This window comes from Bufo bufo, chromosome 7 (genome assembly GCF_905171765.1).
Source record: "Bufo bufo chromosome 7, aBufBuf1.1, whole genome shotgun sequence".
In the NCBI taxonomy this organism is placed as follows: domain Eukaryota; kingdom Metazoa; phylum Chordata; class Amphibia; order Anura; family Bufonidae; genus Bufo; species Bufo bufo.
The window spans coordinates 170,706,955-170,732,627 of NC_053395.1; the positions used below are offsets into that span (position 1 = coordinate 170,706,955).

At 43.4% G+C, this 25,673-nt stretch overlaps 1 protein-coding gene across 2 annotated transcripts in view; it reads left to right on the plus strand.

Annotated features, from left to right (window-relative positions):
• TRAF3IP1 (TRAF3 interacting protein 1) overlaps positions 1-25,673 on the plus strand; it is a 53,808-nt gene that overhangs the window by 24,647 nt on the left and 3,488 nt on the right. The window contains exons 6-14 of one of the 2 annotated variants that reach the window (XM_040440748.1): positions 3,949-4,026; positions 4,638-4,719; positions 6,739-6,759; positions 8,402-8,471; positions 8,858-8,941; positions 9,417-9,540; positions 9,617-9,653; positions 14,178-14,245; positions 19,485-19,708. In XM_040440748.1, coding sequence (XP_040296682.1) covers positions 3,949-4,026; positions 4,638-4,719; positions 6,739-6,759; positions 8,402-8,471; positions 8,858-8,941; positions 9,417-9,540; positions 9,617-9,653; positions 14,178-14,245; positions 19,485-19,708 — 788 coding nt within the window. The remainder of the gene's footprint in view (positions 1-3,948; positions 4,027-4,637; positions 4,720-6,738; positions 6,760-8,401; positions 8,472-8,857; positions 8,942-9,416; positions 9,541-9,616; positions 9,654-14,177; positions 14,246-19,484; positions 19,709-25,673) is intronic. The other variant, XM_040440750.1, reaches the window with a different exon arrangement.

The following is a 25,673-nucleotide window of genomic DNA, read 5'->3' on the forward strand; positions in this document are numbered from 1 at the left end:
AGTTTTATGGGAAAAGATTAAGGAAAACTTGTAATTTATACATTTAAAGCTCTGCCCTTTCTATGCTTAGGAGTCGAGTGGATGGTCCCGATCAGTGACGGATTGCTTTGTGTGCACTCACACGGGGGAGGCTGTCGGTCATTGTAGGACCACCCACTGGACTCCTAAGCACAGAAGGGCAGAGTATTACGCATCAATCTGCTCAGCTCGTCCTGCTCTATAACATGCTGCCTGCAGATTGCTCTGCATTTTCAGGGTAAACAGCCAAACTGTGTACGACCGTGTGCCCTAGTGCCTCTACTCGGCTCTACTCGGCTTCCTCAGGAGGTGTCGCAGACATTGCTAGCCATTGTGCGCTGTCTTTGTGCGATCATGTAGGAGGTTTTATGGTTTTTAAATAGGATGTCAATACATTTTTCCTAAGTATTAACCCCATATAGTGCACTACTTCATTATACAGTCTTTATGCCTTTGGACCATTTTATCGATGTCTCATTTTGAATGTTCACTTTTTGCTATAAAATCAATGATGAAAGGCAAACCTTTGATTATCGTTTTCTGTTTCATCTCTCTTCTGAAAGAAACCTTTTGATCACGTTTTTTTTTTTTTTATTGAATGACCAGAATGCAACAGCAGTTCTGTCCATAGACCTTAATCATGAAGTCCCACTGTACATTTCATCCTGCTTCTGCCATTTTGCAGTGTCAGGGTGCATTCACATGACGTTGCCGTTTTCAGAACCATTGCGTCTGTGGGGCTATTCACAAGACCATTTTTTGAGGGGTTAAAAAAAAAAGCCAATGAAATAGACAGGTCAGAAAATGAATGCACACATGGATGAAAAATGGCCACTGACAGTGTATCAGTTTTTAACAGAAACCCCCCCCCCCCGTGTGTGTGTGTGTGTGTGAGTGAATGTCCCTTAAAGGTGTTCACTGGTAATTACGGTAATACAGTAAAATTGCTGAAAATACTTAAATATTACTTTATTACAAATATATTCCCAAATACCTTCAATTAGTTATAATGGCTCATTATGTCTAGGGAGCAATCATTAGGGGAAATAAAATGGGCGTCGTCCTATTAGTACACACAGAACCTGTACTAATCACATAGGAGGACAAGTTACTTCACAACACGGACCCAAAGAGCTGCCTGCTCTACTTGTCAGGGCTTACGATCCCAAATACAGCTGATAAGAACTTCAGCGGAATCTCTGTAGGAATGGCAGACATCCCAAACTGCAAAAACTCATTTCAGGGAGGTGCACTTCTCATTTCAGGGAGGCTTTCTTTTTTTTTTTTTTTTTATTACATTTTATTAACTTTTTATTACATTTTCCAAACATATGCAGTATCTGCACACTTTGCTCTATGGTGTGGAGGACTGGGCTCATTACCCTGCCCCAAATTATCATATTTATATATATATATATATATGATTAAAGCATCCAGGGGGTATGAATTCAACACTGGGGTAAATAATATAATTAAAATGGAGGGTTAAATGTGTAAATGTATTTATTTTTAAAAAAAATGCATCTCTCTCAATAGTTCTATAGCTACTGAATGAGACAGAAGAAGGGATGCCTTCAACATATATATCTCCTTGAGAAGCCAATTTGACACTAAAGGGTTAATTCAACCTGTAATCTAAACTCTGTCCTGTCACTTCTCTTATCTCTCTGCTCTGCTATCTGACTGAGATAAACCTTTCCGGGATATATTGTCTCACGTGCGGGTGTCAGGGAGCCGCTATCTAATAGCGGGAGACTCCCTGAACCTCCGGGAGACTTGAGATCCCTGGAATGCAGTTCATGAGGAGACATGAAGTACAAAGAGGAGATGGGGATGTGACTAATGAGCAGCAGCACTTTTATAAAGTCTTGATTACCACAGTCTGTCCTGTCCATCCCCTCTGTACTTCATGTCTCCTCATGGACTCAGATTGGTACCGCAGTCGTTCCTCCCTCATTCTGTTCTGTTCATTATTGGCAGAACATTACGCAAGGAGATGTGCCACCGATAACTGGGCATCTTTTATCCTGATGAAAGATGCCATCAGCTGCTCGTTCCTCGGCTGATCGATTGCTCGATTATGTGAGCCAATTATCTGGAGCTTAAACGCTTATTGCTTATAAACCGCACGGTAATCGGGCAAACTAAGGCCTCTTTTACAGGTCCGTGTTTGATCAGTGATTGTGAGCCAAAACCAGGGGTGGAGCCTTCCAAGAGATAATGTATGATGAAAAGATCTGCACCTGCTCTGTATTTTTGACCCGCACCTGGTTTTGGCACACCATCACTGACCAAAATACGGATGTGTGAAAGATGCCTAAAAGGGGCTCCAAAGTGCTGATGAGCTCTCAGGAATTCACAGATAAGAGTCAGACAGCTCCTGTGATGGATTTCATAGTGAATGAAGCCTATAGGTCAGGGATCAGCCACCTTCGGCACTCCAGCTGCTGTGAAACTACAACTCCCACCATGCTTTGTTGTTCTAACTCCAATAGAAGTGAATAAAGCATTCTGGGAGTTGTAGTTTCTGAACAGCTGAGTGCCAGAGGTTGCTGATCCCTGCTATAGGTAGACACCAGAGATTACATTATTTCCTGGCACCATCCATTTGTGTGTACTTAAGGTGCGGGCAGAAATAATTTCTTGTCTTCAGATCAGATACGAATATGGGATATACCATTTCATCTGATGATCCACGTGATCAGGCAACTCACAAATAAATGTCAGATTTCCAGAGAGTTTTTCTGCACCACGCACCAGTTCTTCACATCTAAGCCTTCTATTAGATGTATATTCCAGGATTATTTCCTGACCTACACCTCCGATATACTCCAACATATGCCACTGTGTACTCATGCGGTATCACATGTCACTCATAGGCTGAAATATAAAAAAAAAATGCGTAAATTAATACATTTTTTGCAGAATGACTCTTTATACAAAAGGGTGGTTGACTATGCTTTCTATACAGCAAACAAATGTATACCAGCCTTCTTTGGCCTCTGTTGGGTGAATGGATAATTTTGACCTACGCCAGGACCTTTATCCGGCATGCATGCCAAACTAAGGGGACAAATGTGATGTGAAAAGAGTTTTATCCATTTCCGAGAAGCACACAGGACTACATGTCCATGACATGGTGGAATCTATGCCTGGGGGTTGTCCCACTTTGGACATTGCGATAGCAATATGCCTGCAGTGTCTGATAGGTGCTGGTCCTTCCTCTGGTACCTGTACCTATCTCTAGAACAGAGCCCGCAAAGTGAAGGAGAGCAGACCGCACATAGGCAGCCGCCCTCCATTCATTCCTAGGGAACTGCTGAAAATAACCAGCGCTGCGCTCGGCTATTCTCGGAAGTCCTATAAAGATTAATGGGAAGTGCACAGCACAAGCGCAACCTTTCCATTTACTTCTATGGGGCTGACAGAAATAGACACGTGCTCGGCTATTTTTGGCGGAAATAAATGGAGTTGTCCACACTCCTTGACTTTGAGGGCTCTGTTCTAGAGATAGGTGCGACCCGCACCTATCAGACATTGAGGGCATAGCCTAGCGATATGCTCCCCAATGTATCAGATAGGCCAATCCCTTTAAGTGGCCTGTTTGAGGTTTACTTCTCCAAATGATCCTGTGTCATAAGCTCTGTAAAAAGGGTTTTCTGCATTTTAGATACTGATGGCCTATCCTTAGGATGGTCTGGTGTTGTAACCTTGCACAGCCACCACCCCGTAGACAGAGCTGTGCCTCCAGCTTCTTTCTTTGTGTTAGTTCTGGCTCCTGCTGCAAACAGCTGAGATTAGGAAGGGTGTCGGACACCCACCAGTCTGATTCTGATGACTTCTCCTAAGGATTGGTCATCAATATCTAGAACCTGGAAAACCTCTTTAGCTGCTCCTCAGAGATCTGAGAAACGTATCTCTCTTTTACAGCATAAAGCATCAGAGGATTCTACAAGGAAAACTTCCGAGGTCCCTTCAGGAGAAGACAAAGTCATCCCACAGAAGGAGGTAATGTAGAGAAGCACTGCGTCCACCATCTGTAATGTTCATCGTAGGTTGCACCAATATTCCCTACTGCCCCCGGGAGACTTGGTGTAGGATTTTATTAGCAGTTTTGGTTGTAATCAGGGCCCTCGGTCACAGATAAAAGTTTATTGCGGCATAAATATTCAACTCTTGTTAAAGGAAATTTTTGCTGCTGGTTTTAGATGTTCATCATTAAACATTGATGTTAATTGGGAAGAGGGAAACAGTACAACTCCATACTGAGAAACCTCTCGCCAGTACAATATGCAGGCTCTCATGGTAGTCTGGTGATTACCATGGAATGGATGGTATTGCTTTGCCGTTCATCTGATAGTAATTAGTAGTGATTAGCAATGTGTGACTGTGGTTATCATGACTACATCTTGTAATTGTAATAATTGTGCTTGTCTTTGCATTGTCCATGGAGTCCTCTCATGCCGGAGATGAGGTATACTGTCCGCTGCTTTAGGCCACTATATCCTTACTTATGCATTTGCAGTTTCCCAGTTCCTCTATATATATATGTCTCCAAATTATTATAGTATTCATTATTTGTTACATTTTAACAATTTTCAATTTGAATTCATTTTTAGAAGGTCCCTGCCCAGTCCAAATCCTCACGACCATCAGCCTCAAAACTGCGAGAGAGACGACCAGCAAAACCTAGTGGTGAAGGTAAGGTTGGGCAAAAAGGGCAAATCGCGAGTGGTAGATTTTTATGGACTGCAAAACATAGCCTTTTCCATTAGCAGTCGATCTTCATGGTATGAAAATGTCTCCGTACCTCCATGATTACAGAATAGACCCAAACTCCTTTAATCAATTTTCCAGGAGCTGAACTAAAGTATGCCCCGTCTCCTATTCAGACCTGCAGGACCAAATGAATTTCAACCATGCACCACACCTTATCAGAATGTTACCTGTACATTCAATTTCTTTAAAGGGGGTGTCCGGGATTGGGGAGATTGGTGTAAGTGTACTAGAGTGACATACATATTACACACATGTATGTCCTACCTTTGCCACACATTTCTGAAGCCCCGTTTTGATATAGCAAATTCTTAGCCGGAGGTGCCTATTTACTTATACTCAGTGACGTACCGGGTCCCTTGCAGGCGAGCGAAGCTTCTTCTTCCGCTTCGCAGGGAGCCCGACGACGTCACCGTCAGCCTAAGTAATTATGCAGAGCGCACGGAGGGGCGGTAACTAGGCGGGCAGACATTGCGCTAAGCCACGCCCCTCCGGTCCCGTGACGTCACCGGGCATGGAGCTTTCTAATGAATGAATGAAGGAGGCAGATCACTATGCTTCTAAGCATAGAAAACTCCTTCCATGTAAAATACAGGCTAATGGGGCAGAAGGCTGGAGAATCAGGGGGGCGGATACATGGAGAAGTGGACGATGTGCGGCAGGAGGCGGAATATGTATGAGGCGGGCGGGTGCAGGGACGAGTTGATAGACAGTTAAAACCAGGAGATGCCGCGCTGCGCTGGAACCCGCAGTGCAGCAGGAAGTCCTCACACACATAAACATCAATGTCAACAATCTGTTGGGGACCGTAGGAGCCGTGCAGAAGTGTAAAAAATACCTAAAAACTTCGGGGGAACCTTGACTCGGCTAGTAATAGTGAGTAAAGTATTTTTTTTTATCCCGGACAACCCCTTTAAGAGGCGCTGTCACCTCTCCTGATATGTCTGTTTTAGTAACTACTTCCACCCCTCCCCCCCCCCATGTAATAACAATTCCGTAGCCTCTATTCTTATGACTCTGTGTCACAAGATATTGAAATTATGAAGGAATCACAAGTAGTTTGCAATGAAGATCCAGCTGGGTGCTTCCAATTGGGGTGTGTCCCTGCACAGTCTACTGCTGGGAGTACTGATTAGATAATGTTATATTGGGCAGTGACACATCCACAGCTGCTAACATCCAGCTGGACCCTCATTGCAAACTGCTGGTAGTTCATTCATAACGTCTAGCAGGAATAATAAAGGAATGGCACAACACAGTCATAAGAATAGGTGATCCAGAATTGTTATTACATGGGGGATGCATGTTGTTGCTAAAACAGACATGTCAGGAGAGGGGACAGGCCCTCTTTAAATGAGAAATAACTCAGAAATAAAATGTTTTGCATTGTGGCTCGGTGGTTAGCACTGGTGCCTTGCAGCGCTGGGGTCCTAGGTTGGAATCCGACCAAGGACAACATCTGCATGGAGCTTGTATGTTCTACCCGGGGTTTCCTCCCGGTACTCCAAAGACATACTAATAGGGACCTTAGATTGTGAGCACCATTGGGGACAGCGTAATGCCAATGTCTGTAAAGCGATGCGGAACATAGCACCACTATAGAAGAGCATAAAATAAAAAAATATATATATATTTATAGATATATAAGCTGTTTTCTGCATGATTTCTGATTTTTCTGCGTAAGCAAAATAAAGGCCTCTTCTGTAGCTTGAGGATGGCCTGCGTACTGAGGCATAGCTGCTTTTATGCATTTACCGGTATGCTCCCAGAAAAACACAGAATTATATGTTTACATTGCTGCAGCTATAACATGTTGGTATAGTGTTTCCAGTTTTTTTACATTGTAGCTTCTAATGACCGGCTATGTGTTGTGTAGAGTTCTGTAACTACAATCTCAGCTCAGAGTGACCGCATTGTGATCTTTACCGTTTCTCCCTTTTACAGGAGGGGCCGCCAGTGATGAAGGTAAGATCCTTTATTTGGTAGTATTCACATGCTCAGTATACAAGCACATTATCGTCTGGAAGAAAACTTGTCGTGTCCTCCCCTTTTGGAGGAGAAAAGTGTTTTTACTAAAGAAGGTTATTAAAGGGGTTTTCTGAGATTTTCATATTGAAGACGTATCCTCGGGATAGGCCATCAATATATGATCGGTGGGGGTCCAACTCCTGGCACCCCTGCCGGTCCGCTTTAGTGAGCAATGTCACCTGTGATGTCACGTTCATCAGTCACTTGGCCTAGGTGCAGCTCGGTTCCATTCAGGTTAAAGGAGTTGTCCGGGTTCAGAGCTGAACCCGGACAAACCTCCATTTTCACCCCGGCAGCCACCCTGACTTGAGCATCGGAGCAGTTCATGCTCCGATGCTCTCCTTTGCCCTGCTCTAAATCGCGCAGGGCAAAGGCTCTTTTGTTTACAATAACACACTGCCGGGCGGAGGCAGTGTGTTTGGTGACTATGATGGGCGGGCTTTAGCGTGCCCTAGCCATTTTACTGGCTAGAGCAGCGCTAAAGCCCGCCTATCAGGGCCGGTGACGTCACCGGGCTCCCTGAGCAGCCGGAAGAAGAGGCTTCAGCGCTCCTGCACGAGACTCGGTACGTCCCCGAGTATAAGAAAACAGTCACTTCCGGCTCAGAATATCCTATATGAAAATGGGGCTTCAGAAATATGTGGCAAAGGTAGGACATGCATGTATGTAATATGTATGTCACTCTAGTACTATTACACCAATCCCCAATCCAGGACAACCCCTTTAAAGGTTCTCAGTTTACCAGGACAAAAAACAGAACCTCCAGAACTGCAGAACCTCCAGTCTAAGCTGCAGTGCCAAGCACAGCCACTATCCAATTGATGGCGCTCTGTTTGGCAAGCTGTAAAGAGGCTTTGGCGCACAACAGAGCTACAGCACCGCGGCCTCATCCAATACCTGATCATCAGGGTTGCTGGGAGTCGGGACTCCCATGATCACATATTGATGGCCTATCCTGAGGATAGACCATCAGTATGAAAGTCTTGGAATACCCGTTTCACAATTTGTCAATGCAGTGACTACTACTACCCCACAATTATTTTGAATATATTAAACAGTTATTCCCATCTTGGATGTTTTATGGACTATCCACAGGATATTCCGTAAATGTTTGACAGATACAAGTCCCAATTCAAGGACCTGCACCTATGTGCTTTAAGGCATATTCTGTGAATATGCCATGACAGTTCATGTTGGGAATACCCCTTTAAAGTTGCTATAATGGCAGTAAAGTGCTCCTAGCATGTTTATTCTTCAAAGTTCTGTGCTGCACAATTTCATTGATGTGATATATAGGGGTCAATGAAAACGAGGCAGCTTTCAGCTGAATACATTGAATCACTTTGAAAACAGGAATATGTTAAAAGTATGTTCGTTTGTGAAATGTCTACACCTAAGTGTCCATCTGAACACGCATGGACAGTAGGATGTCATGTTACCTTGTCAATAATTATAGTTTTCAATGGCAGGGAATGTAAAAAGCTGTTTCTCTATAATTTCTTATCCTGTGTATGTTGCTAGGACAGTATTTATCGTCTGTGACCATTGAATGGGGGGTGATTTCTGTTTCTTCATTTAGAAGGTGGAACTACAGAGTTGCATCATTCAGAAAGCCATGATGTTGCTGATACAAACATTGCTGCGCAGAGGTAATTCCCTAGTGACCTGCAATCTGTATATTCTAAGGCCCCTTGCAGACGCGCGTTCCTCCCGCAGCGAGTCCGCCTGACCTCCCAGCGCTGCCGGGGGTCACATAGCATTATATTGATTTATGATGCTATGTAACCCTTACAGTTCTGGAATGTATTGGATAATACTGGCATAATGCTTCCAGTGTTATCCAATACATTCCAGCACTGTAAGGGTTACATAGCATCATAAATCAATATAATGCTATGTGAATCCAGTCAGTGCTGGGAGGTCAGGCCGGGAGCTGCGATGCGGACTCGCTGCGGGAGGAACGCTCGTCTGCAAGGGGCCTAAATCGGTCGATCAGATGATTTGTCATTTATCATTATACTTTTATCTGTTGTAGAAAAATCCCTCGACCTGGAAGTGCCCGACCTGCACCACCAAGAGTCAGACGTGAGGCCAGCGCAGAAGTAGTTGCTCCAGAAAGGTGGGTTGGTGACGGAGATGAGGCTTGAAGTTCTTGGGCTCCAGTGCAAAAGCTTTACCCTAGGCCTAACTATCCTCTGCCATAAGCAAATATATCATACGGTGTAGATACTATATTGTATGATCTAACACCTATAGCAATATCTGATGCACTGATAATAATTTATCTGTGTAATATGAAGCATTAGAAAACATGACTTCTAATGCAGTTGAGGTTTTGAGTAGAGAAACACTAATATTACAGTATACATGTCTATAATTATATTGTGCTTGACCCATCACAGCAACTACATATGCACAGTATACAGTGGTGCTGCTCATTCATGCAGCATCAGGGGCCCAGTTCTGTCTTCTACCTCTGTTGTACATCTTCTGCCACTATGCCACTGGAGGTGGTGGTCTTCCACGGTGTTGTAGAAAGTAACGATTTGTTAAAGTACTTGCGCCTGCTGATTTATGTCCATGTCTTTACATAGGGTCAGCAGTGGAAAAGGTGTATCCAACGTCATTGTTGACAAGCGGAAAGATGACGACGACGACAGTGAGTTTGTGGTGGAAGAAGCTTCTCCTCAGTTATCAGAGATGCCCAAAATGGAGCTAGTAAGTGCCATAGACAGTAAAGCTGTGCCGTGCGGTAGATCACATGGAAAAGTCTCAACGGGCTTCTCTTTTTCAGGAGCCAGAGCTGGATCTCACCGGAGATGAGAAACACGGTAAGTTATAACTTTTCTTTATTTATATAGCGCCAACATATTCTACAGCACTTTACAATCAGGGGGTTCATGTACAAACTGAGTCATAAGTAACATAGCAACAAACAAGTCAACAATTAAAACAAGAGGAGCGGGGGCCCTGATCTTAAGAGCTTACAATCTATGAGGAGATAGGGGTGACACAGGAGGTAAAAGTGCTTGTTTTGTACAATGGTCCGGCCATCTTTACAAAATAGGGGAGTGGATATAAGGCTGCATACGCCAGCCATCGGTCGAAATTTGTAGTGCTTCTGAGTGAGCTGGGTTTGGATTTTTGATGATGAAGGGAGTAAGATTAGGGATGCGATAGACCTAAAAACATGTGTTTTTAACAAGCGCCTAAAACTGTGGATGTTGTGAATTAGCCTAATTTCTTAGGGTAAGGTATTCCGGAGAATTAGTGCAGCTCAGGAGTAGAGATGAGCGAACTTCTGTTTTAAGTTCGGCGTCTAAAGTTAGGCTTCCGGTTAGCGGAGGATCCCGATATGGATTCCGAATTCCGTTGTGGTCCGTGGTAGCAGAATCAATAATGGCCATTATTGATTCCGCTACCACGGACCACAACGGAATTCGGAATCCATATCGGGATCCTCCGCTAACCGGAAGCCGAACTTTAGACGCCGAACTTAAAACAGAAGTTCGCTCATCTCTACTCAGGAGAAGTCTTTGAGACAGGAGTTAGAGGTTTGGAATATAGTGAATGTTAGTCATAAGTCATTAGCTGAACGGAGAGCATGGGTAGGGTGGTAGACTGAGATGAGGGAAGAGATGTAGGGGGTGCAGCACTGTGGAGAGCTTTCTGGGTGAGAATGAGAAGTTTAAATTGAATCCAGTACTGTCCTGCACAGGGTGGAGGCATTGGAGCAGCGGCTAGACAGATAAATGATCCTAGCTGCATTCAGGATAGATTGGAGAGGGGAAAGTCTGGTGAGGAGGAGGCCAATTAGTAATGAGTTACAGTAATCAAGACTGGAGTGGCTCAGGGCAACAATGAGCGTTTTTGTTGCTTCCATAGTAAGAAGGGGGTGGATTCTATGAGATGTTTTTGATATGCAGGTGGCATGAGTAGGCAAGCGGTTGAGTATAGGGAGTGAAGGAAAGATCAGTGTCAAACATACAGTGCCTTGAAAAAGTATTCACGCCCATTGAACTTTTCCACATTTTTTCACGTTACACCCACAAAATTAAATGTATTTTATCTGATAGACAAACACAAAGTAGCAAGTATGTGTGGAGTGAAAAGATAAATGATTAATGGTTTTCAAACTTTTTAATAAATATAAATGTGAAAAGTGTGGTATACACTTGTATTCAGCCCCCTGTACTCTGATACTCCTAAATAAAATCTAATGTGATCAATTGCCTTCAGAAGTCACCTAATTAGTAAATAGAGTCCACATGTGTGTGATTTATTCTCAGTATAACTACAGCTGTTATGTGAAGGCCTCAGAGATTTCTTAGTTTTCAAACAGCATAATGAAAACCAAGGAACACACCAGACAGGTCAGGGATAAAGTTGTGGCGAAGTGTAAAGTAAAGTTAGAATATAAAAAAAAAATTTAATAAAAATTCCAAACTCTGAACATCTCATGGAGCACTGTTCAATCCATCATTGGATGGCAACTGCAAACCTACCAAGACATGGCTGTCCACCTAAACTGCGAGACAGTAGTTGTATTTGAATACACGGTTATTTCTTGGTAAAGTGCTGTATACCTTGCTGTAAGGTACTGTATTTTGACATATCATGAAACTTGAAGAGCAATAATGTTTTTTTAATTAATCAAATGTGACCACGGCATCTAAATAACGAAAAACCCGGAAGCACATTCTCCTGTGCGGTGATTGGGGAAGCCGGTCCTTTCTTCGAATATGCTGAGTCTCTCTGAAGAGACCAGCGTATTAGAGCTGCAGGTGGCAGGCCAGCAAAGGATAACTGCAAATTGAGCTTATACTGTAGTTCTATGTAACTACAGTATAAACTAAAAATTACTGAATATAGTAGCCTCCTAGAGGGGCTAAAAAAAATGTCAGAAACGCCTGTACTATCAAAATATTAAAAGTTAGCCCATATAGTAAAAAAAAAAAGTCTAAATGGCTGATTCACTATTTTTGTTTTCAATGCTTCACCCCCAAAAATGTAATAAAATGTGATAAAAGTCTCACACTTCAAAATGGTATTAAAAACTACAGATCATCCCCCCCCCCCCCCCCCCCCCACACACACAGCTTGGTAGACGTAACTATACAAAAAGTTATGGAGGTCAGAATATGGCGATGAAAAAAAGATCATTTTCTAAAAAAAATATTTCAGTATTAAAACACAAAAAAAAGAACTATATATATATATATATATATGTGGTATTGTTGTAATAGTACTGACACAGAGAATGAAGGGCATAGGTCAGTTTTGCTGCATAGGGAACTCTGTAGGGGGAAAAACCCGTAAAACACTGGTGGAATTGTGTTTTTTCTCCAATTCCACGCCATATGGAATTTTTTTACTACATTGTATGCCATAATAAATAGTAGCATTAAAATGTACAACTTGTCTCGCAAAAACAAGCCCTCATTGGACTATGTGAACAGAAAAAAAAAAGTTAAGGTTATATGAAGACAGGGATGAAAAATAAAAACGCAAAAAAAAAAAAACTTCCAATATCTAAGGGGTTGTCTCACTTAAAGGGAACCCGTCACTAGGAAAATGCAATGTAAGCTACAGGCAGCATGGTATACAGCAGGAGGAGCAGTATATATTGGTATATAGTTTTATGGAGAAAAAAAATTCTGTAAAACTTGTAATTTATACATTTAAATTCCTGCTCATTCTGAGCTTTGAAGTCCAGGAGGCGGTCCTATTAGTGACTGACAGCTCTCTCTGTATACAGTGTCATAGAGGGGTGGCTGTCAATCACTGATAGGACCGCCTCCTGGACTTCAAAGCCCAGAATGAGCAGGAACATAAATGTATAAATTACAAGTTTTACTGAATATTTTCCCATAAAACTATATATCAATATATACTGCTCCTCCCTGCTCTATACCATACTGTCTGCCATCCAAACACCATATTTAACGTGACAGGTTTACTTCAAAACAAGGCACTTACTAATGTATTGTGATTTGTCCATATTGCCTCTTTTGCTGGCTTGATTCATTTTTCCATCACATTATACACTGCTCGTATGCAGGGGTGACGACCACCCTGCAATCCAGCAGTGGTGGTCGTGCTTGTACACTATAGGACAGTGATGGCGAACCTTTTAGAGCCCGAGTGCCCAAACTGCAACCCAAAACCCACTTATTTATCACAAAGTGCCAACACGGCAATTTAACCTGAATACTACAGTCCAATATAGTATATCTTCCATGTACTTTATCGTTTAGCTATAATAGCCTTCCTACATTCATTGCGCTGCCTGCGCTGTTCATAGTGCGCCCTGCGCTGATGAATGGCAGGAAAAGTCTAAGGCATATTGGTACACCATAGACTTTTTTCAGGGTTCGGGTGCCCACAGAGAGGGCTCTAAGTGCCGCCTCTGGTGGCCGGGACCATGGGAGCGTGCATAACCACACACGTGCAGCAGCCCTGCCACTTCGTATCTACGCCGCAGCAGTGGCCATAACCCCTGGAAACGAGCAGTGTATAATGTAATGGAAAAATGTATCCAGCCAGCAAAGGAAGCAATATGGATGATCACAATACATTAGTAAGCGCCTTGTATTAACTTTGTCTACAGGATAAATGCCATTTGCTGAAGTGAGACGACCCCTTTATTATGTCGGGCCATGGAAGGGCAAAGAAAAAAATGGAAAATACATCATATTTTGTGCAAAATGCAATAAACTTTTGAAGGCAAAAAAACTGGCTAAATTCTCCCAATAAATTTGGCCACAGACTTTCATTTACCATCAAATATTTGAGTCAGAATAACATTTGGAAGCTGAATAGCCCTGGTGCTAGATGTTTGGTAATGTCTTAAATTCCCATCCTAATGTTCATTCAACTGCTCCATGGTATGTAGACTTATTATTTTACCATGGATCATTGCAAATGTGCCAAGATGTATTGCCCAGTGAAGGAGAACCATCTTGCTAGCGCCACCTCTTGGAAGTGGTTCCAGTCAAAGTCTGACTTTTTAATAAGCCTTGGAACGTGACAAGGGAAAATAGCCAAGCCAAATATCCATCCGCAGACCGCTGTTTTGGGGTTCTTGCCCCTTATGAGTTGGATTCTGGCTGGCTGAGTAAGACGCCTTGGATGCAGCTTAGGGGGACCAGCTGTGTATGGAAACTTAGTGACAATGCTATTTTTCCTCGTCATGTCCCAAGGCTTGCTAAAAAGTCAGACTTTGACTCACAGGGAGCCACTGCCAGAAGGTGGCGCTAGCGAGACAGCTCTCTCTTTCTCTGGGAGATTCCTCTTTGCGTATTAACGTTCATTCAATAATTGCTGATTTTAACTTTGTATTCCATGTTTTTCAGGTAGTCTCGTCAAGAAAATCTTAGAAACCAAAAAGGACTACGAGACGCAGCAAGATGCAATCAGTAAGGTAGGAGCTAGAACTGAGCATCATGTGGATGGGAAGGATTTTCTACGGTGGACTTTCTGTTGCAGATTGGCTGTGGGTTTCACCCTCTGCATTGCAAAGCGCTGAGACCAGATATTTGCTGCAAGGCAATAAGGGACGATGAAATGTACTACGAACAGTTTTTCTCACTTTTAGGGCTCATTCACACGGCCGTATGAACGGATCCGCACCCGTTTTGCAATTTTGCGGAAGGTCTGTGGATCCATTCATTTCTATGGGCCCTCAAAAGATGCAGACAGCACACCGTGTGCTGTCCGCATCCGCTATTCCGTACCGCGGCTCCGCAGAAAAGATAGAACATGTCCTATTTTTGTCCACGGACAAGAATAGGCATTTTCTATTATGGTTGCGGTCATGTGCGGTCCGCAAATTGCGGAACGCACAAGGCCGGTATCTGAGTTTTGCAGATCCGCAAATTGCGGATCCGCACAGCACTACGGCCGTCTGAATGGGCCCTTATTGCATTTTTTTTTTTTTTTTTGTTAAGTGTGCTTTTTTCCCCAAACTCTGCATTCTCTGGGTATGGAATTGATGTCAACTGTTTTCGCATCGTATTTTTTACGGAAATTCTCTTTTAACCTAACAGTCACATTAAAATTGGAAAAACCCTCACAAAAATGTCACTTTATTTATTTTTAATATGTGTCTGCAGTTAATTTTGTTGGCGCACAACACAATTGTTGTATTTTTAACTCCTTAGTGACATAATTCATTTTAGCCTTAAGGACCAGTAACATGTTCCCTCTTTGTGTTCCAGCAGTCATAACTTCTTATTTTATTATATTATTTAAAAAAAAAAAAATAATATTTTGCGGGATTAGCTGTAGGTTTTTTAGGAACCAATTTGGGGTATATATAGTGTAGTAAATAACTTTTATTATTTTATTTTTAGGAGGAAAGATAAAAAACAGCAATTTTAACATTATTTTGTGGAATTTATTTACAGCGTTCACTGTGTGGTAAAAATAACATCACTTTATTATGTGGGTTTGGCATTCCAAGCTTTCAAACAATACCAGAATGACAGCAATATCTTCTTTACATGGGAAGATATCCACACTAGCGTTTTTTGCAGATCCGTCATGGATCTGCAAAAAACGCTTCCGTTGCAATAATCCAACTGCATGCATCCGTCATGAACGGATCCGGTTGTATTATGTCTTCTATAGCCATGACGGATCCGTCTTGAACACCATTGAAAGTCAATGGAGGACGGATCCGTTTTCTATTGTGAAAGATTGTGTCAGATAACGGATCCGTCCCCATTGACTTACATTGTGTGCCAGGACGGATCCGTTTGGCTCCGCTTCGTCAGGCGGACACCAAAACGCTGCAGGCAGTGTTTTGGTGTTCGCCTCCAGAGCGGAATGGAGACTGATCGGAGGCAAACTGATGCATTCTGAGCGGATCCTTATCCATTCAGAATGCATTAGGGAAAAACTGATCCGTTTTGGACCGCTGGTGAGAGCCCTGAACGGATCTCGCAAACGGAAAGCCAAAACGCCAGTGTGAAAGTAGCCTTAGAAATCGGAATGCAGGTTTTTACCGCAATTATTCCTGACTCGATTTCTAACAGCGATACCTCCTGCTTAACTTGGGCTAATGCTGTCTTGGAATGCCAGCTTTCAAGCAAGACCAGGGCCATGCTCCTAGCTGCTACCACTTCTGCCTGAGCCCAGCTCGGACAGAACACTTAGGTTCTTTTCCCAGAGCCCAAGCTGAGCTCCGGCAAAACAGTTAGGTGGTTAACAGAGTATTCCTGTTATAGCAAGTTATCCCCTGTCAAATCAGTGGGGGTCCTACCACTGGGAACCCCACCAATCATGAGAAAGGGGACCCCGTATCCTGTGAAGCCCCCCTTAAATGGATGGAGAGGTTGGTCGGAAATGCGCGCCGCTTCTTTATTCATTTTGTATTGGGAAATTGTTATAACCAGAATACCCTTTTTAATAATAAAAAGTCAGAACTGTATATATTAGGGTAACATTTTGAGCTTTCTTTATTGAAGCTTCCCAAAATCTTACATTTTCTTACAATCTTATATTTTATTTGACTGATATTCTAGAATATTGGATAGTGTGCAGCATCTATAGGATACTATTGATGTGTTCACCAGATCGGATAAAATGTACCTCTTCACGCTCCTATTATAGGCTCTCTTTCTTGAACTGACTTCTCCATAATTACACACTTAAGTCCATCCCATGAGCAGAAATGATGTCTTCTCATATCGGAGACAATCCACCTGTGCTCAGTTTACAGACATCATTATACCCATGGTCTAGATGGGATTTGGAGCAATAGAAATGGTTGTTTTTCTGGCAGCAGAGTTGATTGGACTCCGCTTAGTATATGGACCCTTAGAGATCTGCGGTTCTTCAGCTGTACAAAGGAAATTATAGTTTTAATAAGCTTCCAGTTAGTGGACTCTGATGACCACCAGCGCTTGAGATGTAATGTCTGTATAGTTGGCGGATAGACTTCTCTTGATGCTCCTTTTATGATGCTCATTAATCCTTTATAAAAACTGAGCATGTGGAGCAAGATGGCGGTGTCACGTAGTGCCAAGCTTCAGTACACAGACAGTGCAGGAATATGGATATGTAACATGCAAACCACTGACCGTTTGAATTTGCTGCATCAGACATGGCCAGGAGGAGGGCAGAACCATAAGAGACCTGCACATGTTGTGTGGACAGCGGTGGAGTCAGGAGAATTATTGGAGGTGATGACAAAAAGTAAATGATGGTTTATGCAATGGCTATAAAGCCTCAGGCCCCATACACACGACTGTATCCACTTTGTGATCCGCAAAAGTGTGCTGTCTGCATTTTATTTGCTGACCCGTTGTTTTCAGTGGGTCCGTGGTCCACATTTTGCCAACATATTCTAGCTTTTTTCAGAACGGACATTTGGATGCAGAAAGCACACAGATGAAGCAGGTGCTTTCCGCATTCATGTGTCCGTTCAGCAAAAAGATGGAACTTGTCCACAAAATGTGAACCCATTGAAAAAATGCGCATGCAACACAGACTGAATCTGTATTTTGTGGATGCACAGACCGCAAAACTGATATGGTCGTAGGCTTGGAGCCTTAGGCCTCTCTCACACGAGCATGACGGATTAAGTCCGGATGCGTTCAGTGAAACTCGCACCATTTTGCAAGCAAGTTCAGTCAGTTTGCGTTCAGTTGTTCAGTTTTTGATGTGTTTTTCACCCGCGTGATAAAAAACTGAAGGTTTACAAACAACATCTCTTAGCAACCATCAGTTGAAAAACGCATTGCATCTGCACCTGCTTGCGTTTTTCACTGAAGCCCCATTCACTTCTATGAGGCCGGGGCTGCGTGAAAAAGGCAGAATATAGAACATGCTGCGTTTTTCACGCAACGCAGAACTGATGCGTCTGTACACAGCCCCATTGAAATGAATGGGTCAGGATTCAGTGTGGGTGCTGTGCGTTCACGTCACGCATTGCACCCACACGGAAAACTCGCTCGTGTGAAAGAGGCCTTAAAGAGGACCTTTCACCTGAATAAAACCTCTAAACTAACTATACAGACATGTAGAGCGGCGCCCAGGGATCCCCCTGCACTTACTGTTATCCCCGGGCACCGCTCCGTTCGCCCGGTATAGCCTCCGGTATCTTCATAGTTAGGCTCCACCCAGGGGAACCGCCAGGCGTCTCATTCTCCCATGCTGTAGCGCTGGCCAATCGCAGCGCTCAGCTCATAGCCTGAGAGAAAAAAAAAACCTCTCAGGCTATGAGCTGAGCGCTGCGATTGGCCAGCACTACAGCATAGGAGAAAGAGACGCCGTCAGGTTCCCCTGGGTGGAGCCAAACATATGAAGATACCGTAGCCCATACCGGGCGAACGGAGCCGTGCCCGGGGATAACAGTAAGTGCAGGGGGATCTCTGGGCGTCGCTCTCCATGTCTGTATAGTTAGTTTAGATGTTTTATTCTAGTGAAAGGTCCTCTTTAAGCACCAAGAGAGCTTAAGGGCTTTTCCCACAATTTTTCACTTATTCACGATTGGTGCTTTAAAGTTTGTGAATCCTTCAAAATTTCCTAGATTTTTGCATAAATTTGACCTAAAACGACATGAGACTCATCTAGAAATTGGTGTCTGCATAACGGACAAGAATAGGACACATTCTGTCTTCTTTGTGGGGCTGCAGAACTGACATATGGATGTGGACAGCCCCATTGAAATGAATGGCTCCACATCAGATCCGCAAAAAAGGCAGAGCAGATGTGGAAAGAAATTACGGTAGTGTGCATGAGGCCCTAGGTTTTGCAGATAATTTATAGGAGAGATCGTCAGGTGTTTTCAATCAATGGGATGACGGCTCGCTCAAAAAATGTAGATGGAAAAATAAACAGTTATTGCCATCAGAATATGGCGATGAAGAGAAAAAAACTAGTTTTTTAAGGTTTTTATTTTTTTTAAGTAGTAAAACATAATAGAAACTATATAAACTTGGCATTGCCGTAATCATATCAAGCCGCAGAATAAGCTGATCGTATCATTTTTAGCGCATAGTCAACGCCGTAGACACAAAAACCCCCCCAAAACAGGGCGGAAAAGTGTTACTTTTCAGTCTCAGTCCCTCAAGCTATGGTAAATTACATTTCTATTTAAAATATACAACTTGTCCTGTGAAAAAAATGCCTCCTATGGCTATGTGAATGGAAAATGGAAGGTGTGGGGTTATAAAACTAAGATGCAAAAATGAAAATTGTCCCCATCGTTAAGGGTATGTGATATTTCTCAGCTTGTGTTGGCACTGTAGCGAAGGGGAATAATACTCACTTTAGCAGTGTTTTCTACCATGAAACATGTTCTAATAAGATGAAATCTCATGAGCAGCTCTTAATTGCAAAATGCCTACTTAACCTTTTGCTACTTTGCGATTTCCTCATTGATGGCGTAAGAAGTTGCTGCCCCCTAGAGGATGTTTTCTTACCAGCAGCCGAAGTTTGCTGTACTTCACTACTGTGGGTGAAGAAACGCTGACCTGACGCAAATGATTAACCTGGTAGTAGTCGTTTTCATCATATTCATTGCTTCAGATAGGAGCTGGAGCTGTGTCTTCCTGAAAGGCTCTTACAGAAATATGTACATATCCTATAGATGTATGTGCAGGCAGCTTGCTGTATATTCCGGCATTTTTATTCAATTTTTATTTTTTTTAAAGGGCAAATTACTCTTGACCGATACTGGAAGAAAAAAAGAGAAGGACTTAGTGACTAAAGAGATAGAGAAACTGAGGGGCTCCATCCAGATTGTGTGTCGCAGTGCTTTACCACTGGGTAAAATGATGGACTACATCCAAGAGGACATGGACACGATGAAAAATGAATTGCAGATGTGGAGGACAGAGAACAGAGAGCATGCAGAAGTCCTTCTCCGGGAGCAAAGGTATCTGTAACGTTTAGGGCTTGGGTGCAGTATTGGGGTAGACACAAACATGCTGGAAGTAATAGCTACACCTGGTAGGGACTATAGATAAACTATAGATCAGTGGTCTACATAGAGAAGTAAGGGCCCCATAGCATGGATCAAACCAGGCCCCCCACAGGACAGAAGGGTTACCGCCTAAACCCCTTGCAGTGACCCTTGGGCCGTTTTTCCACTGCTTCATTTGCTAAAAGTTGTTCCTTTTTAGAGCAGGGGTCCTCAAACTTTTTAAACAGGAGGCCAGTTCACTGTCCCTCAGACCGTTGGAGGGCCGGACTATAGTTTAAAGGGGTATTCCCATCTTGGACAATGGGGGCATATCGTTAGGTGCTGGGACCCGCACCTATATAGAGAACGGAGCCCAGAAAGTGAATAGGAGCGTACCACGCATGCACTGCCCATGCTCCCATTCATTTCTATGAGGCCGACGGAAAAAGCCGTGCCAGCGCTCGGCTATTTTCGGCAGCCCCATAGAAATGAATGGAGGGCAGCTGCGCATGCGCAGTGCGCCCTTCTTCACTTTCGGGGCTCCGTTCTCTATATAGGTGCGGGTTCTTGACATCATTGTTTTTCCTAGGGATTCCAAATTGCTATTAGTAAAATACCAATATATATGTGTGTGTGTGTGTGTGTGTGTGTGTTGCACACACAGTGTATGAACCCCCACTTGCAGGTCTCTGCCCCTGACGGACACTTACCTCTTGCAGGCTCTTCTATGCAGACCATCTCAGTCCCTGACGGGGTTCAGTTATATTTCCCTATATAACGGGCCAGATTGATATCTAAATCTGAACACTGAAAAGGAAACGTGTATCAAATTTAAGTTTTTCTATCAAACCCCTTTAATCAGTAATGTTTTTTTTTTTACCCTTGAGTTGACTTTCTGGTTTGGAATGGCTGTATAAGTAGGAAGATGCTATTTTAGTATCATGGTTGGCCCATGGAAAGAAAAATGGCAGTTGGCTGGGTTGGCATGCTCTCATTTCTTCCTCAAAGAGACTTGGATAATGAGATATCAGGGTGACAGTCTGCATTTCAACAGGTCAGATAATGGTGGGAGATATGGTCTCTACCAGACCATAGCTGTGGTTAAGCTGTTAAGGAAGCTGCTGCTGACAGAAACTACAGTGGTCCTGCTTATACAGCCATTCCAAAACAGAAAATCAACTCAAGATGAGGAAATGGTAAGTAAATATTCGCTAAAAAACACATTTCCCTACCCCTGAACGTCTCCTTTTCCTTTCTTCTTCTCTGGACTTCCTGTGACGCAGCTGCACATGAGGTTCACAGGTCTGGAAGGAGGTGCGCCTGCGCGGCAAGACGAATAGAACCAGTGGCGGATCCAGAGCTCCCCAATACTATACTGCAGAAACAGATAATACCACTGATAATACTAGTGCCACACAGAGCCCCCCATATAAAATGCCCCTTCTTTGTGGCCTCAGTAAATGTCCCCGTAGTGCCCCCCAATAATGTGCCAGTAAGAGGTGCCCCCATAGATGCCCCCCAATCATGTGCTAGTGAAAAGTGCCTCTCCGCCCCACTCATGTACCAGTAATAAGTGCCACTCTCCTCCCCCCCACTCATGTGCCAGTCTCCTCTATGCTGCCACCCCCCATGTGCCAGTAATAAGGGCCAATTCTCCCCCCCACCCATCATGTGCCAGTATCATCTCTGCTGCCACCCCCCCATGTGCCAATTCTTCCCCCCCATCATGTGCCAGTCTCCTCTCTGCTGCCACCCCCCCCATGTACCAGTAATAAGTGCCAATTCTCCCCCCCCCCCCCCCCCACCCATCATGTGCCAGTCTCCTCTTTGCTGCCCCCCCATGTGGCAGAAAAATTGGCCGATTTTAATAAAATAAAAAAAACTCTCATACTTGCCTCCTGCGATGCGGTGCGATGCAGGCCTCTTCTGGCCTGTGTCCCGCTCTGTACTGCCCAGGCTGCACTCCTGCACTGTATCCTTGGCACTGTGAGCCCGCTGGTGCACTCTCCTGGCGGTCCCTTTCAGAAGGAATACTGATGATTGTTGCTGGAGAGTGTCCTGCTGTAGCGGCGCTGCTGTACTTGCTGCACGTTCTGAAAGGGACCGCCAGGAGAGTGCACCAGCGGGCTCACAGTGCCAAGGATACAGACTTGATAAAGAGGTCCTGAGTACCCCGAAACGCGTCGTCTTTTCAAAATAAAAAAATCTCTTATCCAAGCTCGGGTTGTGATTTGTGCCTTATGTTCATCGGCTCGCTGCACGAATCCAGTGCAGACAAGACCTTTTTATATATTCCCATAGAAATGGAGCAGCGGCGCGCATTTCTGACCAGCCGCTCTGTCTATTTTAGGTGGGCTCCACGAGGTATAGGGCTCCCGTTCTCGTGATCGGTGTTGGTCCCAGCGGTAGGTCCCCCCACCAATCTGTTATCATGTGGATAGTGTATACTTTCTCTAACCGGAATACCCCTTTAAAGAATACATCGGACTCTTAGTTTATGAGTCCGGTGTATTCACGAGCGCTGTGTGTAAAGATTAGGAGGTGGCAACGCGATCACCAGGGGCCCGGAGTCAGAGCCAGATCAGCTCAGCCATAAAAAAAACGCCACTACATACCAGAAAGCAGCTTCTAAACCCCAGCCCCCCAAAACAATACCATAAATTATACATCCCAAATATAAAAACAACCATTATGGAAAAAGGAAATAATAAAATATTTTAGTTTTATGTTGTGCAATGAAGGTATGGTGTCTGTACCTTGGATTAAGGCTTCTTTCACACTAGCATTGCAGATTCTTTCGGGGTCTGTTCTGGATGGTTTAGCACGCAAGTTTCGTCTGCAATTGCGTTCAATGTTTCAGTTTTTTCCATGCGGGTGCAATCAGTTTTTGATAGGTTTTTTAACACGTGTGGAAAAAAACTGAAGAATAACAATCTACATCTCCTTGCAACCATCAGTGAAAAATGCATTGCATCTGAATCCAATCCGTTTTTCACTGAAGCCCCATTCACTTCTATGGAACCAGAGCTGCGTAAAAACGCAGAATATAGAACATGCTACGATTTTTCCAGAACGCAAAAATGATGCGTGAAAAAACGTGAAATCAGTGGGTCAGTATTCAGTCTGGATGCAATGCGTTTGCTTCACGCATTGCACCCTGGTCGGAAAACTTGATCGTGTGAAAGAAGCCTAAATGGAATCTGTCAGCAGATTTGTACCTATGACATTGGCTGACCTGTTACATGTGCACTTGGCAGCTGAAGGCATCTGTGTTGCTCCCATGTTCACGCCGGAAATATAATGTATAGACAAGCACTCCTCATCCGGTCTTATGCAGAAATTGATATTTATTGGTTAAAAAATAATAAAAATCTTAAAAAAAAATAATATATATATATATATATATATATATATATATATATATATATATATTCGAATAGAAAGCAGGACTGCACTCCAATATGTGATGAAAAAATCAAAGCAGTTTATTCACCCATGTTAGGCAAAGTTTGCGACGTTTCAGCTCTTGCGAGCCTTTCTCAAGCATGGAGACAGTGAAAGTGAGCACATTTAAAGCATTACAAAAAGTGTTACTCCCATCAGGGTGTGGTTACAATCATCTTAAATTGCAGACATGTGTTACAATTATAAAGTGCATGTTTAACATAGTGACTAGTGTTATACGTTCTATCATACCAGGATACTATCCCTCTTATATAGAACAAGACATATATAGAACTTGTGCTCCAATTAGAACCATAAAACAGTGCAGACCTACTGAATGGGGATCCCAGGAGTGAAACTCGGAAAGCCATGGAGCCCACATATACCATCATGTTCCCTATGCGTCTCGGTCTCCTCAATGCGCATGCCCAGAGTAACAACATCATGTGAATCACAATGAGAGAATAGTGCGCATGCGCTCTATAGGGTAACATCTACCAGCGCCATTTTAGTTCAGGGAAAAGTGCCCTAAATGTCCGTTCTATATTCATCACGTAAATGATAACTATACAGAGTATGTACTCAAAGCCGTGACTATAGAACGGAACACATAGAGAGTGTGCAACAGACCGCAGCAAGGATCTCCTACAGATGCCAGCATCAGGACCGGGATCCCCACCTCTCGGGAGGGACACCGGACTATGGGGCCGTGTACGTCGGAAGGGGACATCTCCATGAACCCCGCCGACCTACCTAACCCACTTGCTGGAAAAAGCGGTCATGGAGGGATTATCCCTCAACATTACAGAAAACAGCAGCGCACTATAGCTTGATAATGTGTCTGGAGTAGCGCATATACGATAGGACACCGTAGTTGGTACTGGGCTGCACCGCTTCCAACAAGTTAAAGTCCAGGGATCCGCATCCAGCATCGTGAGAGTTAAAAATTCTAAAAGGCAAGAAAAAAAAATATATTAGTTTCCAACTTTATACTCTGTTGTGTTTGTAATTGCATATAGTACTTTCACAATTCTCAGACACTATTACAGGTACGGGGAAAATATAACACATAAATGCGTGGAAAAAGGGGGCGAGCAACAGATCACCAGGCACCTATCTGAACTCTACATTTAATCCTCTAGGGTGCAAGCTATCTAAATCATAAATCCAACGCAATTCTCTTTTTTTGAGAATAGCTAGACGGTCTCCGCCTCTCCTGGGGAGTTCAACATGGTCCAGAATCCAGCATCTTAGATCCCGCTCAGAGTGCCCAAGGGATCCAAAATGCCTGGAGACCGGAAGATCAGCACGTTTTTTTCTTATTGAATTCCTGTGATTGTTCAATCTTAATTTTAATTCTGTGGACGTTTCACCAATATATATTAGGTTACACGGGCATGCTAACGCATAGATTACATAAGATGATGAACAATTTAAATGGAACTTGATGGGATATTCTTTATGTGTAGAGGGATGTATAAAGGATCTAGCTTTACATATATAGCGACAATTGACGCAATTGAGACACGGGTAACACCCATGTCCCGACTGCGACAATGTTCGCTGTACACTAATTTTCTTAGGGCCTACATCCGCTCTGACCAAGTGGTCCTTGATGTTTTTACTTTTCCGATATGATAAGAGGGGAGGAGACTTCAGTTCGGGTACGTCTTTGATAGACCTGCCAAGGATGCTCCAATTCTCCTTGAGGATACGTCCCATCTCCACACTACACTCAGAGTATGTGGACATGAAAGGTATCCTCTGGATTCTCTGTGAAGCAGATGAAGTTTTTTTGGGGCTATTGAGTAAAATCTCATTTTTTTGATCATCTAGCAATCGGTGGGGGTAACCTCGTTCCCTAAATTTACCCGTCATCATATCCAATGTGGATACTAACTCAGTCTGTTTTGATATAATACGTTTAGCGCGTAAAAATTGTGAGTGCGGTAGGTGTTTAATTAAACTACGAGGATGACTACTTTCGTATCGTAGAATAGTATTCCTATCAGTTGGCTTGATGTATAGGCCTGTATTGATCAAACCATCAACCAATCTGACATTGGTGTCAAGAAAGGATAATTCTGTCTTGGAGTAAGACAGTGTATTGGAGGTCAGGGTCAATGCTATTCAGATATTTATGGAACTCAACCAATTGGGGTTCTGTGCCTGACCACAGGAGGAAGACGTCATCTATGTACCGCCACCACCCAATGACATATTGGAAGTGGTGGGATACATAGATGAAGTCCTCCTCCATGTGCCGCATGTAGATATTTGCGTACGTTGGGGCCACATTGGACCACTTGGTCAGAGCGGATGTAGGCCCTAAGAAAATTAGTGTACAGCGAACATTGTCGCAGTCGGGACATGGGTGTTACCCGTGTCTCAATTGCGTCAATTGTCGCTATATATGTAAAGCTAGATCCTTTATACATCCCTCTACACATAAAGAATATCCCATCAAGTTCCATTTAAATTGTTCATCATCTTA